At 37.1% G+C, this 16,169-nt stretch overlaps 1 protein-coding gene across 1 annotated transcript in view; it reads left to right on the top strand.

Moving 5' to 3' along the window:
* LOC128212667 (uncharacterized) overlaps window positions 1-15,944 on the top strand; it is a 53,440-nt gene extending 37,496 nt beyond the window's left edge. The window contains exons 29-50 of the mRNA XM_052918062.1: window positions 24-123; window positions 1,771-1,865; window positions 2,644-2,883; window positions 3,308-3,600; window positions 3,987-4,105; window positions 4,362-4,523; window positions 5,611-5,723; window positions 5,937-6,164; window positions 7,080-7,181; window positions 7,614-7,729; window positions 8,033-8,198; window positions 8,427-8,699; window positions 8,865-9,350; window positions 9,529-9,661; window positions 10,674-10,933; window positions 11,085-11,256; window positions 11,750-11,879; window positions 12,204-13,027; window positions 13,608-13,821; window positions 14,061-14,183; window positions 14,570-14,695; window positions 15,065-15,944. Coding sequence (XP_052774022.1) covers window positions 24-123; window positions 1,771-1,865; window positions 2,644-2,883; window positions 3,308-3,600; window positions 3,987-4,105; window positions 4,362-4,523; window positions 5,611-5,723; window positions 5,937-6,164; window positions 7,080-7,181; window positions 7,614-7,729; window positions 8,033-8,198; window positions 8,427-8,699; window positions 8,865-9,350; window positions 9,529-9,661; window positions 10,674-10,933; window positions 11,085-11,256; window positions 11,750-11,879; window positions 12,204-13,027; window positions 13,608-13,821; window positions 14,061-14,183; window positions 14,570-14,695; window positions 15,065-15,131 — 4,542 coding nt within the window. The 3' untranslated portion in view covers window positions 15,132-15,944. The remainder of the gene's footprint in view (window positions 1-23; window positions 124-1,770; window positions 1,866-2,643; window positions 2,884-3,307; window positions 3,601-3,986; window positions 4,106-4,361; window positions 4,524-5,610; window positions 5,724-5,936; window positions 6,165-7,079; window positions 7,182-7,613; window positions 7,730-8,032; window positions 8,199-8,426; window positions 8,700-8,864; window positions 9,351-9,528; window positions 9,662-10,673; window positions 10,934-11,084; window positions 11,257-11,749; window positions 11,880-12,203; window positions 13,028-13,607; window positions 13,822-14,060; window positions 14,184-14,569; window positions 14,696-15,064) is intronic.
* Window positions 15,945-16,169: the final 225 nt, after the last annotated feature.

The raw sequence follows: 16,169 nt of genomic DNA, 5'->3' as shown, positions 1-16,169 counted from the left end.
TGTCAGTATATTGTGTATGGCAGGCAGGGAACCTTTGTCGTGATCACCCCACCAACACTGATGTGAACTCACAAGAAGAGAAAGTCCCCTTCTTCTCATCTAATATGGATAACACACAAGATGGTTAGTCACTCAATAACTTACTTATTCTTATAAAAATCAACTTCTTGTTTAATCACTCTGGTAGGTTACAAAGTTGTTGCACAGTTGTTTGTCTTTAAAATTTTAAATGCTTTGCAGATTGATGTCAAAATGAGAAATTGAACTATGAGCACTTAACATGTTGATTATTTTATTGGTTTATAAATCAGCATTAGAACTCTTCTGAACCATATGCATCCCTATACAATCATTTTGAAATGTATCTTAATCAAGTTTGTGTATTAAATGTTTCTAACACAACTCGTTAATAGTAATTCAATAACTATGACAACAGGACTTGCATCAAAAGGTCATACGTCGTTTAGAATAATCATTTCAAGTACTATTTTTATTTTAGTCATCATCAAATGCTCCCATATTTATGCCCCCTTTTGAAAAAAGTGGGGTATATTGTTTTGCACATGTCGGTCGGTCGGTCTGTCTGTCTGTCGGTCGGTCGGTCGGAATACCAAATGGTTTCCGATCAATAACTTGAGAACGCTTTGACCGAGGGACCTCATACTTGGTATGTGTATTGGTCATCACCAGCAGATGAACCCTATTGATTTTGAGGTCAGTGGGTCAAAGGTCAAGGTCAGTGTGACCTTTACATGAAAAACGGTTTCCGATCAATAACTTGAGAACGCTTTGACCCAGGAACCTCATACTTGGTAGGTGTATTGGTCATGACCAGCAGATGAACCCTATTGATTTTGAGGTCAAAGGTCAAGGTCAGTGTGACCTTAACATGAAAAACGGTTTCCGATCAATAACTTGAGAACGCTTTGACCCAGGGACCTCATACTAGGTAGGCTTATTGGTCATGACCAGCAGATGAACCCTATTGATTTTGAGGTCAGTGGGTCAAAGGTCAAGGTCAGTGTGACTGTAAGCTGAAAAAAGGTTTTCTGATTGTCCATATTTTATTTTCTTATATAGTAGACAGTAGAAATTTATATGTCACTAAATGCATGAGTTGAAGTATCAGTTTTCAGTGAACATCTAGTTTAATTATGCCCCCCTTCGAAGCAGAGGGGTTATATAATTGCTTTGCACATGTCGGTCGGTCTGTTGGAAGACCAAAGCTTGTCCGAGTGATAACTCAACAATTCCCGGACCTATGGTCATCAAACTTGACATGAAGATTAGGTATGACCAGTAGATGACCTGCCTCATATGCATCCAATGACAAATCAGCTGTCATTTCAGTCCATGCATATTTCATTCAATTGTCCAAATATTTCTGGCAACTTGGCGCTCAGGGGGCATAATGTTTGACAAACATCTCTTGTTTACAATTGAGTCAGGATAAATATTATATATTTCAAGAGTCCAGCATTTTCAAGGTTGAATTAAGTATGAATTTGGAGTAAACTTTCAAGCATAAACTATAAAATTGGTACACGCCAAAAATGTAAACTTTACCCCTCACTTTATGTTCATCATATTTTCCTGAGAACCCGATCAGTCTTTTTTGTAAAGATTCCCATTGACAATGATGCACATTGTTTATTATGATACTGTAGTTATTATAATGTGGTTTGTTATTTTAAAAAGTCAACGCTTTTTTGGATCATATATATGAGGGTCACAAATGCTTATTACCTTTACCTTTCTTGTGTATTACAGATGTACCATCACCCAAAGACGGACAGGAATTTTCCGATGCCGATATGGAGTACCTTGGCAAAAGAATATTAAACAGGGATGAACAGACTGGCTTTGTAAGTAATAGTCATGGTAACAAAAAGATTCAATTTAAGATGAAAGCAACATTATAAAAATAAAATGTAAGAAAATGTTTCATTGCCTAATTATAATTCTAGAGACATTTTAAGTAAGAAAAGACCTTCTATATTGAATGTCAATGTTTTAAGCTTGTCTCTGTTTTGGTTGAGTTGTTGTGATCGTGTTTTGCAAGAATTCAATGTTTGGCCAAGGCTTCAATCTGTTCAATCAAAGATACTCGGACACATTAGTTTGGACATGTGTTACTATTAACAATACGACATTTGTAATGATGCCCATTTTTAAGACTGGCTTTGATATTTTTCAAGTTTATGCCCCGTAAAATAAAACCAGCTAAAGATATAAACTTGAAACTAAGCATACATGCCTGCCAGTGACAATGCATACCTGTGTATAACAAAGGTTAAAAGAAATGATAATTACCTAACAATCCTTGATAAACATACCTAGTTTTTTTATATATAGTATGTATGCACTGTGCTGCTTGTGGAGTTTTGTGCTGTTCTTCCATGTTTCTTGTTTGTGATTTTGAGGTCTACGTCTTTGGCGTTTACCCAGTGCCATTAAACCAGGTTTATATTTAAACTTTTAACCACTGAGCTTGTTTCTGTAGCTTTTCACATAAATATAAAAATCAGACCTCAATAATGGCAAGTTATTCCGCTTGATCAACTTTCCAGGATGAAAAAATAGACTATCATTGTTATCCGATTTCAGTGTTATCATTTCTCCTATATTTGTCTTTCTCTACAGGTGGTTCAGGCCCAGAAGCTATGCACAGAGATACAGTTTGAGTTGACTATGACCCTGGCCAGCCAGAAGCCCATGTCCAACACCCCAATCATCCTCAACACTGGCAGCGTTGAGACTCGCATCTTAAAGAACAGAGGCTTCGACCTGGAAAACCAGACTCTCAGTATTGGAGGGTGTGACATCAAACTCCCGCCAAACCTTATTGACTCTAGCAGTGCAAGCCAGCCTATCATCTTTAAGGTAAAGGATTGATTATTGAATAAAAGGTAGTTTTACCCCTGCTATACTAAGTAAAGTTGGGGGCTATATAGGAATCATGCACATGGTCACTTCTGTCTGTCTGTGAGTCACTTTTTTGTCCATATCTTTCTCATTTATTTTAAATTTGTATGGCAGAAGTGAACACCATATCATAAGGTTGTGCTGGGCAGAAACCTTGTCCTTATCTTTAAGGTCAAAGTCACAGCAACCTTATGAACTTAGTGTGGTCCATGGTACGTCCCGTTTTTTGGTCCAATCCATATTTTTCTCATTCCTGCAGGAAAATGTCTATTTTGGTTGCAAAAGTATTGAATTTTGTATTGATTTTATGGAACAGAAAATATCAAGCAAACAAAATATAGAAAAGTGGCATATTTGTACCCCCCTTCCCCTGTCCAAACAGGCATCAACATATGCAGCCCCATCAGTACCTGTTGAGGACGGTGGAGCCATGGGCTCAAGGATGCGCCAGGTCAGAGCCACCTTCATGTCTGAGGATGGCACTGTCATGAGGCTTAACAACCTGCAAACACCCATCCTGTTGAAAATCGCTTCCGACCCCAATGCGCCAAGGTTTAACTGGTCCGATGTGGAGCTGGCTAGTCCTCAAATTCCAGCAAGCCAGGAGAACGAGTACTGCTTTTTCCATGAGTTCTACATCAACAACCCACACTCCGCTGCTCAACTCAAGTTCAGGTGGGTGAAGATTTATTGTGGTGTTTGGTTGCAATAATTGTGTTTCCTGGTATATTTTGTGTGTATGAACACATATTCATTTTAATAGCTACAAAAACATAATGCATTCAGATCTAATTAAAATTGGATTGGATGTGTTAAACATGATCTTTCTTCATCTGACAGTTACTTATTGGAATACTTGAACAGGCATAGGTTTAAAATGCACTTGAATGTCTATTTTGACCTTTGAATTTACCATTTTGAAAATTTAGAAGTTTCGATTTCAAACTAGAAAATAAAATTATTCAAATATATCGTAAAGAAATCCATAGTGTCGTGAATATTTCAGGATGTAACAGTTTGTTCAACTCTTCCACATATATGTACTCATGTTTTATTTTCAGGTTGACTAATGAGACAAAAGGCACCCAGCTATTGGTGATGGTCAGTTTCGAAGACAAGCCTCAACTGGGGAGCAACATCATTGCTGCTGGCATGATTCCACAGAACACCAGAGACACAGGTGAATAAGGGGCATGATAGGATCTGTCATGTAATCCTAAGTAAAACATTCAGACATTTAGTCAGGTCGAATATTCCAATCACCAAATAAGTAAATGGAAAATAGTGGAAATAAAAATACGTTGATGAAATATGTTTATGTATAGTTTGTTAAATCTCAAATTTGAATATGTATCTCCCTTAAACAATTCATGATGGAACATACAATATAAGGTTATGTACACAAATCAATTCTGAAATTTATTTACATCTGACAGGTTTCTATGGGGATGAGTACAAAGTTGACCCATATCAGTTGTTCCTTGACGCGGATGTTGTCGGGAACAATGTTGGAACATACAAGGTGTGTGTACGTCAGCTGCTACCCGACGAGGAGAACGAGTTTGACAGCATCGGTGCCCTTCCAGATACTGTACCTAGTGAGTGATGATGGTTGCATGTTATAAATATTGATGACAGGGTTACAGTGCATCTTGTCACACTGAGGGAAGGCTGTTGACCGAGATTTAAGCCTAGGTCAACACTGTTTGCTGAGGTCTGATGAGATATACTGTAATAGCAACAAATTAAGGCAATAAAGGAATTGGGATAAATGAATACTGGGCCGATTGTTCAGAACTTTGTGTAACAACGCTGTTAACATCATCATTGTTAACTTTTAAATCGTTTCTGCTCTGTGAGTTTAATGGATACACTTTTGATCTGCTTTATTTCTGATAATATTTGAGAAAGGAGTTTCAGCTGTACTTCTTAACATTTAAATATGTTAACACATCATCATATAATTCATAATTCATTAATCGTTAACTTAAAACATTGTTCCGAATAATCGGTCATATATGTGTGTAACAGTCATGACATTTATATAATAAATCTTCGATGTTTGTTCAATATGACTGAGACTAGTTTGACCATGAATGTCAGTATTTTATCTGTATTTTACATTTTTGATAAGTGCTTCACAAATTGTTTCCAAATTAAAGCTACTGTTTATAGATGTAATTAGGCTTTTTCGGAACATGAGAGAAGGTATCAAAGTTGTAATAATATAAATTACCACCGTACACTTTTAAGTATAGTGTGAAAATGGGACAGTCATGTGACAGGAAACTTTTTTTATCTCACGAAATAATTTCTACCTAAGGGCAGGTTGTTCTTGGTATCCTCACTAGGGGTATTTTTCCTGATTCAAGTATTTTCGCTTTTTAAAATTATCTCAAAATCAGAATGTTTGTTTAGCAATAAATATTGCTATTAAACAAAGCACAATTTTTAATAGTCTTGGCCATGCATAGGTTACTAAAACTTACAACTTGATTATTTTTTTCAAACTAGCTTTAGTCGGTTAAACGTGTTGTCAAACCAACATTTTGTAGTCATTTTCAATAATTTTTCTAGTGTTTGAAGAACAATCTTACATTGAATAAGACAAGACATTGCTTGGTTTCTGTGGTATGAGATAGTAATAGTGGCTTTTATATTGATTTACATGTTATGTTTTTGCAGCCATATGGAAGACGAAAAAGGAGTTCCTCACAGACTACCAGTTTTTCCCAGTGATCCTTAGCTGTGCCTACACGGAGGATGGATCTTCCATCATCAAAACCGACAATGTCAAGGTGATTAACTTGCTAACATATGTCCTTTTTGCAGAGCTCCGTTAATGCTCCTTAAATAATTATATACTTAAGATGAGTTTTAATGGCTTTTACTGAACTTAGGTTATTCATAGGAGTACTGATTTGCCTTGTTATAAAATTCTTGATAAAAAATGACTAATTTTCACACTGTTAATCCATATAGACTTATATTGATACCCTTTGTGTGTTCAGCCCCATGCCTTGTGTAACGAGTCCACTCTAGTCTGTGAGACAAACCACTTCACAACATTCGGAGGTAACTGGATGGTGGCGCCCAACAAGCTGGATTGGAACTTTATATTCTCAAACGCAGACTTCCTCAAGAACCCAACCTTGTATGTGACGGAGATGCTGGTCCTCATTCTCTATGTCATTGCCATGATCTGGGCACGACATAAGGATAAACAGGATATTGAGAAGGTCAGAAATATCACATTTACCAAGGTCATTCAAAAAATTTTGAAATTTTGAAGTGTTTTCATAATATTAGGTGAGCATATGAACTAAATTACCCTATCACAGCAATTTTTGTATCTTACATGAAATCTCATTTCTGTTAAGACGTCTATTGTGCTATAACTTATATTGTTAAAATTTAGAGTTGTCAAAGAAAATTTCTGCTCTTTTTATGTCAGCAAAATGACACCTGCTGATAAATTGCTAATTGAAAAACATGAAACAATAATGTTATTGCAGTGTTCTGTGCTTGAAATGGTAAAAAACATTAAAGGAACATAATTAGTGGTGTCATTTTGCATCAGATATGTTGTGAAGACATATATATTAGTTTTTAAAGATGATTACGGTAATGTTTTTTTTAAACACATGTTAAAAACATCATTTTGACATCATTGGGTTGCGCGGTCTTTTTCAACGTCCCCTGTTTTAAAATATGACTTCATCAAGCAATATCAGCATACCAAATAGAGGTTTCCACATAAAGAGAAGATGCTTGGTCAATTCCTGTGAAATCTGTAAATATAATTCTTACCTCTATTACATGGTACATGTGCAGTGTCTACCTATTTTTTTCAACATTTTAAACAATTGTCACAGTATACTTACCTATACAGGTGTTGAGAAGGTGTGTAAGCGGTCTGGTAGCTCAGTTGGTAGAGCACTCGCCCTGATATTGACGTGTCCCGGGTTCGAGCACCGTTCTGGCTGCACACTTTTCTCACCCTTTGACACAATTAAAGAATAAAATCATAAAAACATTATACTATAATTGGAGCTTATAATACAGCAGTTACGTGGCAGCATTTTGATGTGTTATCCACATACTAGTACTAACAACATTTCTTCTAACTGTTTCCCTTGTAAATGATTTAACAGCTTGGCCTGACCCCACTGCTGGACAATGATCGAAAGGACAAGTACTACTATGAGGTTCTTGTGTCCACAGGAATGAGGAGAGGGGCGGGAACAGACTCCAAGGTTTGAACATATATATGTTTCCCTCTTACACCACTGCTCTTGTTAGCGCTGTTGATGATTATTTTCTTCTAACCATGCTCTTGTAGGTGTTGTCGAATACAATATAACGCTTGCCTTACCCATTTTTAAAAAATCTGTAAAATGTGTTTAAATATTGACCATATCTGATACTGGAGTTTTAAAACATATCTGTGATTTGAAATGTTATTTGATTTGAGATGATTGATTTATGCTCTTTTTTTCTCATTTATAATTCTCACAAGAGTAACAATTTGCTGCCCTTATAGACCTTTAATGTCCGCTCACTGTTCAACTATTGTCCGGTTTGCACAGAGATTGGGTTTTTAACATTTTAGGCATTCCAGCAAGTGTAATGTTATTAGGACTTGTAAGCACAATCTTAGTTTAGTAAATCTGTTCAAACTTTTTCAGGTTCACTTTGTGTTGTCTGGGGAGGAGGAGGAGACGGACGTACGTACGTTTGAAGATAAGAAACGCAAGATTTTCACCAGGGGCAGTGACTGTGGATTCCTCATGGCAGTCCCTGAGTAAGCCCTTGCACATCAATGTGGTATCCCATATGTATCATATTCAGGATTTCTAGCTGATGATATTGCTTGGGGATATACTTGCATAACGGTTGCGATTGATAGAACCACAGGTAGACTTAAATGAGTCAATAAAAAGTTGAAAACATAAAATGGTGTTTATATATAAATACACCCAAAATCACTGCAACATCAATACATCATTGTCCAACTTTTTTATCACAATTCAAAGTATCATAATTGATTTTATTTAGCAAAAAATACCAATAAATGTTTGAAATAATTATTGTTATTTCCCTGTAGGCCGCTAGGCCCATTGACATACCTGCGTATCTGGCATGACAACTCTGGAAAGGGACGGTTTGCTTCATGGTACCTGAACCACGTGCTTGTTAGGGATGTGCAGACGGACAAGAAGTACTACTTTATCGCTAATAAGTGGTTTGCTGTCGAGGAGGATGATGGTCAGGTGGGAACAGTTATTTCTTATGTTTGAGTTCTTACTTTCAAATTGCAATTCTGTGTTTACTTTGCTTGCTAAATATCTTTTTAAATTCTTGTGTAAATATTCTCATACACACTGACTGCTGTATGATTGTTAACAAAAGGGCTGTAATCGAAACAATAGTGTTCTTATAAAATATATATTATGATTGGTATAAAAACATTATATTTTTCTTTAATTGCTTGTCTTCAGGTTGACCGTGTGATCCCAGTGTCTGGTCGAGCACAGATGACAGAGTTCTCACACCTGTTCCAGCAGCAGACAGCCAAGAATCTGAGTGATGGGCACCTGTGGTTTTCTGTGGTGGCCCGCCCACCTCAGAGCCGCTTTACCCGATGTCAGCGCGTCTCCTGCTGTCTGTGTCTGCTATTCTCCTCCATGTTGGCCAATGCAATGTTTTACAATACTGCATCGTCCGATTCAAACGCCTACCAGTTTGGACCCTTTGCTGTCACCTCAGAGCAGGTAAACCCATTATCAGCAGTTGTACTTGTTTTATGAAACAGGTTCTTGAATTGTTCTTGTTTTGAATATAGTTCCTTATTTATAAACACATAACATTATTCAAAATATTTAATAAATTCTTTATACTGATCATAATTTATGGATTCTTATTTTTCTATCTTGCAGATCTTCATTGGTATTATCTCAAACCTGATCATTTTCCCAATCAACTTTCTGCTGATCACCATTTTCCGCAAGTCACGACCACGTACATTGAGGAAGTCAAGGGTGCAGGAGGCGCTGGACTCCCTTCCTGAACGCTCCACATCGATGGCAGATGTGAACATGCGAGTGAAGAGTTCCATGAGCATGGACCGACCCGGCTCTTCATTCCTCATGGACGCCAATCGATCAGCTTCATCCATGTCCCGACCAGAATCCTCCATGGCAAACACAGAGGTGAAGGTGAAGGAAGTCAAGAAGAAGAAGAAGTGTGAACTGCCATGGTGGTTTGTCATCATTGGCTGGATCCTACTGTGGATTGCTGTGCTTGTGTCTGCAGCGTTTGTCACGTTTTATGGTATTCAGTTCCAGGACATCAAGTGCAAGAAGTGGATCACCTCCATGCTGATCTCCTTCATAACGTCCATCTTCTTCACTCAACCTATCAAGGTCTAGCATTTCATTGCAAGCATTATACATTTCAGATTTCTTCATAGTCTTTCTTATATTATTCATGTACTAGTGAATCGAAGGCAGAGTTTATACAATAGAGTTCATGTTGATCATGCTAGTGTTTAATTGTGTGAAGAATTTTCCTTGTACCCTCAATGTCATTGTTTCTTTGCAGGTGTTCCTGGTCGCAATCATCTTCTCATTCCTGATCCGGAAGCCGACGGAGGATGAGGAGGAAGATGAGGAGGACGAGCCAAGGATACTAAAGGAGGATGAAGAGTATTTACACAAAGAGGAGGAGGAAGATGGTGTGTAGATAGGGGAGATCACTGGAGTTAGATGTATACATTGAAAGCTAGAAATTTTTTATAAATAGAATGCTTTTCTGTGTAAAATGTACAGTTAAACTCACCTATATTGAGTAAATGGTCTTAAAAGCAGGTTGATCTCATTGAATGGTCAAGTGTTGGAAAACATTAGATGCTTACTATGTATTTCTGGGTATTGGTAATGCATATTTTAGTTTTTTTGTTATATCTTAAGTTATGTACCAGGCAACAGGTGCCACTTTATTTCACAAATATGGAGCTATAGTTTGAGTCTGCATCTGTGGCCGAGTGAATACTATTCAAGGAGAGAAAATAAATCAGAAGTTCTGTCATTTATTCATTACATCATACATTATTCATTGAATAACATGTATGAAAAACAACACAGTTTCAATGTATGCATAGCCCTTGAAATACATGTTGTTATGAATGTTGATGAAAAAATAATTTATAATGAGATTTCGGGTTAGTCTCAATCAATCAATTATCTATTTTAAAAGGGATAATAGCCACTAAACATCATGAAGCATTTATCTTAGGTCCTGCAGTTATGTTTTCAATGTAAGTCCATGCAAAAATAAAAAAAAAGCATGGAAGCCTATATCGTAAAGGGGCTACTTAGTTTTTCTAAAGTAGTCAGTGATTTTCCTTAAACTAGGACAGGTGTTGTAATCTTCTTTATTTTGTGTGTCAGTCGATGTGTGAACACAAACATCTATGCCTGTCAACAAACTGAAAAACAGGGTGCCTGTTTTGGGGGGGTTAACGACCATTGAATTATAGAGGAAAAAGATCAGTTCTGAAAAAAAATATGGTCGCGTTAGCGAGTTGGTCCTGAAAACAGAATGGACTCAGATAGGATTTTTACTGTACATTGTTTTACAGTTTGATTTTGTTTAAAATAAAATTCAATGTCTTAACAAAATTAAGTTATTTTCATCCGGTTTAAAAAGTAGTTTTTTTAAAAATAAATTCATGCATGAATGTTCAGAGTTTGGATACATCACACCTAAAAAACCCCTACGGAAGCCCAAGCCTCCAGATACCCAGGCCCTGGCTCGTGCCCGCGAGGAACGTCTCAAGGAGATCCAGATGTGGGCAATCATCCGAGAGATCCTCTTCTACGCCTTCTTCCTCTGGATCCTGATCATTGTAAGCTACCGCAGCGTGAGCACCAACTCCTGGAGGTACAAGAACACCATGGAGAAGGTCTTTATACAAACAAACGACACCAAGAAAGCATTTACAAAGGTACCACATCATTTATCCAACTTAAAAGAATAGCAATAATTATGCTGTTTTAACATAAAACACTGGGGTAATCAGTGAATGAAAAATTAAAACAACAATGGCCTAAGCCTACATTAATTTATGTTTGACATTAAATCTACTGTTTTTTCAGGTTCACAACACAGATGATTTCTGGACATGGGCCCGTTCAGGCATGCTGAGAGGTATTCGAGCTGGGCCGTATTACAATAATTTTCCACCGTTCTACATGAGGGGCTACATCAACGACAAACAGTCTCGCCTCATGGGATATGCCATCCTTAGACAAGTCAGGATAAAACCAGGTAAAAGCATGTCCACAACCAGGTAAAAGCATGTCCACAACCTGGTCAAAGCATGTCCACAACCAGGTAAAAGCATGTCCACAACCAGGTCAAAGCATGTCCACAACCAGGTAAAAGCATGTCCACAACCAGGTAAAAGCATGTCCACAACCTGGTCAAAGCATGTCCATTGACAAGGTCAAAGAATGTTCTGTGACCAGGTCAAAGCATGTCCTCAACAAGGACAATGCATGTCCCTTGGCCAAGCCATTACTCAAAAAAACATTCCAGATATTCACATGTTGCCGGAGACAAAATGGAGATGTATATCAAGTCCCTTCATTGACTTTAATTCTTATCAAGTTATGCCCTTTTTTACTACAATTTTTTTCTATTAGTAGGTTTTGCTTTATTTGAATACTTTGAGTGTCTGGTTTTAAAGTCTGTGTTTCACATCATTACCCGGATATCAGTGGTATTATAAATGGGTTTGCTCTGTTCTCTCCCCTTACAGACACATGTAAGGTGCCACGGATTGTTGATGAGATTATCCCAGAATGCAACCCTGCGTACGAGATAACCGAGGAGGAGGAGGGCAGCTATGGGCCAGGCTGGGTGAAGGGATCTGCAAATGAGTCCACAAAGTATGTCTTGAAACAACCTTTTTATACACCGTTTAAAAAAGGACATATTATAGTAGTACCTGTGTTGTACAGGCAAATGGGTAAGCGGGTGTTAGGCAACCAATGATGTCTGCTCAATAACTTAAGAAGTCTATGTCAAATCGTCAACAAATTTAGTCAGAATGGGTTTTTGCGTAATATCTTTGACAAAATCAATAACCAGCCATGTAGCTCTAGTCACAAGTTATCACCCTATAACTAAAAAAAATGTATGCTAAGGAATTGTTTTATTATTCTTGCTTATATTCCTGCTTACTTTTACACTCCAATTATTTTGAATTTCAGCCCTGAGTATATATACCAGAGTGGTTCAGAACTGAACAGTTACCCATACTGGGGCCAGATGGCGTTCTACAGTGGAGGAGGTTATGTTGTACCCTTGAACAAAGACTACCTAAACATGGTCGAGGAGTTCTACCGACTGGAAAAGGAGGGCTGGATTGACCGATACACCAGGGCTGTTTTCCTAGAGTTCACCGTCTATAACCCCTCCATCAACCTCTTTGCCATTTCTACACTGATATCAGAGTTTCAGCCAAGCGGTGGTGTTTTCACGTCCTACAGGTTCGAACCATGCATGCTCCTTCCTTACCAGAGCAGTGCATTGATAATACAGCTGGTATGTGAGGTCTTCTATTTTGCCTTTACCATCTTCTTTGTCGTCCAACTCATCAAGAACCTTGTCCAGCAGAAATGGGGATTCTTCAAGCAGTTCTGGAACCTTGTCGACGTTGGCATCTGCGCCATGTCCGTCACTGCTATTGTCATCTACTTTTATCGCTTGTATGAAATCAACCTTCTCACCGAATACTTCAAGGAGACCCATGGTAATGAGTACATTAAGTTCCAATATGTCGGGTACTGGAGTGAGATCTTCAATTACATCATGGGCATGCTGGTATTTTTGGCCACCATCAAATTCATGAAGCTGCTCAGATTCAACAAGAAAATTTCCCTGCTCGCTGATACCCTGAAGAACTCTAGCAAGGACCTGATTCACTTCAGCATCATCTTCAACATCGTATTCCTGGCCTTCATACAGTTCTTCTACCTGATCTATGGCAAACATCTTGCCATCTTCAAGACATTCATGAGATCTTGCGAAGCTGGTGAGGACTTTCACCTCTTTATCGTATATGCCCAGATACATATATCTTGGGGCTATATAGGAGTTTTGTTTGATGTCTAATGTCACAATCCTGGGTCACAGGTTCCTTCTAATGTCTAAAACTTTCTAGGTATATAGGTTAGCGTGATGTACTGTACATTCCTGGCTCATTTCACTATGTCTAATAAGAGCTATGGCCCTTGACTTAGTCAAATGATTTAAGGTCTAAAGAAGTTGTGTTGTATGTAGCACCATCACTTTTGTACATACACTCATGAAACTTTATAGGAATGTTGTTCAGCATGGGATCTTGTGTACCTGCCATTTCTGTTTGTATTAGCTCTAGTTTGTTGAAAAACGTTTTATTTCTTAGAAATTCTGTGTAAAAGAACTACTTGCACTTATTCTAACATCAGTTTAAGTTGATTGGACATTTGCTGAATGTAATTACTTTTGACTTCATAATGTTTTTCGGTAAAATATAGGACGATGGCATATATGAATTTAGGCATCAAACAGTAAATTATCTTTGTGTACCTAAACTCACAAGTAATAATTCAGCCTTCTTACCCTCCCTCCAGGTGTTGTGATGATTATGGGGAGATTTGATATCTACAACATGCAGGCGGTGAACCAGTGGATGACCCAAATAATGTTGTTCCTATTTGTCGTCTCCGTCACCTTCATCGTGGTCAACATGCTGCTCTCCATCCTCAATGACACCTTCTCCGCTGTCCGCAAAGACAAGATGAAACAGAAGAATGACTACGAGATTGTTGATTTCATGCTCGGCAGGTATGTTGGAATGAATATAGAAACAAATAGGGGTTTAAGGGATCATTATAAATTAATTTACCTCTATTTAGTATGCTATAGGATTTCATCTGAATACAATGCATGATTAGATTTTCACTTGAGAAAAACATTTTTTAAAATTTGTAGTATTTTAAATTTTCTTCTCTAAAAAAGAGAATATGTTATGTTGTGAATAAAACAGCATGTGCAAGATTCAAATACTCCCCACCCCCTTGCAGATTCAAGATGTGGACTGGTATTGGTCAGGCTAGTACCACAGTCAGTGCCGCGGAGCTAGAGAAAGAACAGAAGTATCGCGAGCTGGAGGAACAGATCGACCAGTTCCCAGACCAGATTGACAGGTGAGGTCACAATATAAGTAAGAATGAGTACATGCTGGGGAAATACCTTGAAATTTAAGAGGGAATGCAGGCACCTCAAGGCAGGATCTTGGTTAAATTTTAAGCAACTTGTCTTGTCCCTTTAGCTTTCAAGTTATCACTTTCAAAAACCATGTATGTCACTTGAATTTGACCAACTGTACAAACTCATGGTCCAATCCCGTTGCATGTCCATTTAGGTTTTTGATATGTACTTAAACAATGCTACATTGCTTTGTTTTTGATTCTCTGTTGTTTTCCTTATCATATATTGTGTAAATGTTATTTTCATACAATAGTATATATAGCATTTAATTAAAAAAAAAATGTGTTTAAATTGCATACATTGGCTGCTGATATTCCATCAGGTTCCTGGCCTCGGTGTCCAACATGTACATTGGTAATGCGAAGTTTGACAACTTCCTGCAGAAGGGTATGGCACGCAAGATGGCAGAGAAAGGGGCGCAACAGCAGGCTAACCATCCTCCACCCAGGTACCATCTTATCAATTAAGTGATAAAAGTCCTGATGTTTTTGTTCTTGTAACAACCATCAGTCTTGTTTTGAAGAAGTAAATTCCTTGTTCATTGTTTTTCCATCCAAGAGCTACTGTAGAGGACTGTAACATGAACTACTGTAGAGGACTGTAACATGAACTACTGTAGAGGACTGTAACATGAACCTAAACTAAGTTAACTACATGACAATGAAATTTTGTAAAAAAACCAAACACACACAGTCTCCTATGTGCTTGTTACACTTGTTTCACATTATGATAACCAATAGTGTGCATGTATTTGGAAGTAGGGTATAATAATCTTACACTTCAACTTGTACTAGTTCAAATTCACCATGTGTTTCAGTCTGGATGGAGCTCGCCAGCGCCTCAGCAGTGGAGCCCGGGGGATGACCGATGTCCAGACAGACTAATAACCCCATGAAACTGACCAATGCTGACTCGCTGGTTTGATGAATGAATTGTTTTAATGAACTGTAGTGTAAACTCTCCTTTTTCTGACATTTGACAAGTGCAGGGACTATTTCTACCTTTCAACACCGTGTTAAAGATTTTCTCATGGACTTGACTACAACTAATGACACCTTTATTTGATTTACAACGAAAACAATAAGAACTTAAAACTTGTCTTTTTATAATATTTCAATATACATGTATTAAATTGTTTTTAAATGCACCTTTTTATTAACGAAAACAATAAAAATTTAAAACTTGACTAATTATAATAATTTTATAATCATGTATTAAATCAATTTTCAATGAACTTTTAAATTACTTAAAATACTAACCAATTTCTCACATTATTATGATAATATTACTGCAAACATTTTTGTGAACATTTTGCTTTTGTTGCATGATGACTATTTTGTTAAGCAAACCTTTAAAAGTTTTTATTCTACATTTTATAAAAAAAAGTATGTGATTTTCTGTTAAAGTTAGAGCTGTATAACAATACATTCCGTCCTTATCGATTCCGTCCATGATGATGTTATTTTGTTTCTTTAGTGTTTATCCTGCTGATGTTAGTTTGTATTGTTGTCTAAGTATGGTGATCATCTTTAAAACAGTTTGATAGAAGCAACATGTAGTTGAATACCTTTTTAACACTCTGAATTTTGTTGTGATTTGCTCTTTATTAGAAACATTCCCAGGACATTCTGATTTGCATTTGTTTTCAATTTTCATTTAAGAAAGTTTTTTTACCCAAAACCAACAACGATTCTTTAAGGTTCAATGTAAAAATTACAAAGTTAAATATAATAAAAAGTTTTATTGACCATTATTTTATTACTAAAAGAAAATAAATATATTCAGATCTTTGATTTTTGTACTTTTTTACTTGCAACCAAACATGTTAAAAAAAGTTGTGGTCAGTATATTTGGCTGGATTGCATCATTCATGCTACTCCAATAGCCGTAGAAAAGACAGTCATATTTACTTTCAAATTTAT

Source organism: Mya arenaria, chromosome 2 (assembly GCF_026914265.1).
Source record: "Mya arenaria isolate MELC-2E11 chromosome 2, ASM2691426v1".
NCBI lineage: Eukaryota > Metazoa > Mollusca > Bivalvia > Myida > Myidae > Mya > Mya arenaria.
Note: the sequence above shows the minus strand (reverse complement) of the source record. Positions and strands in the feature narration are given on the sequence as shown.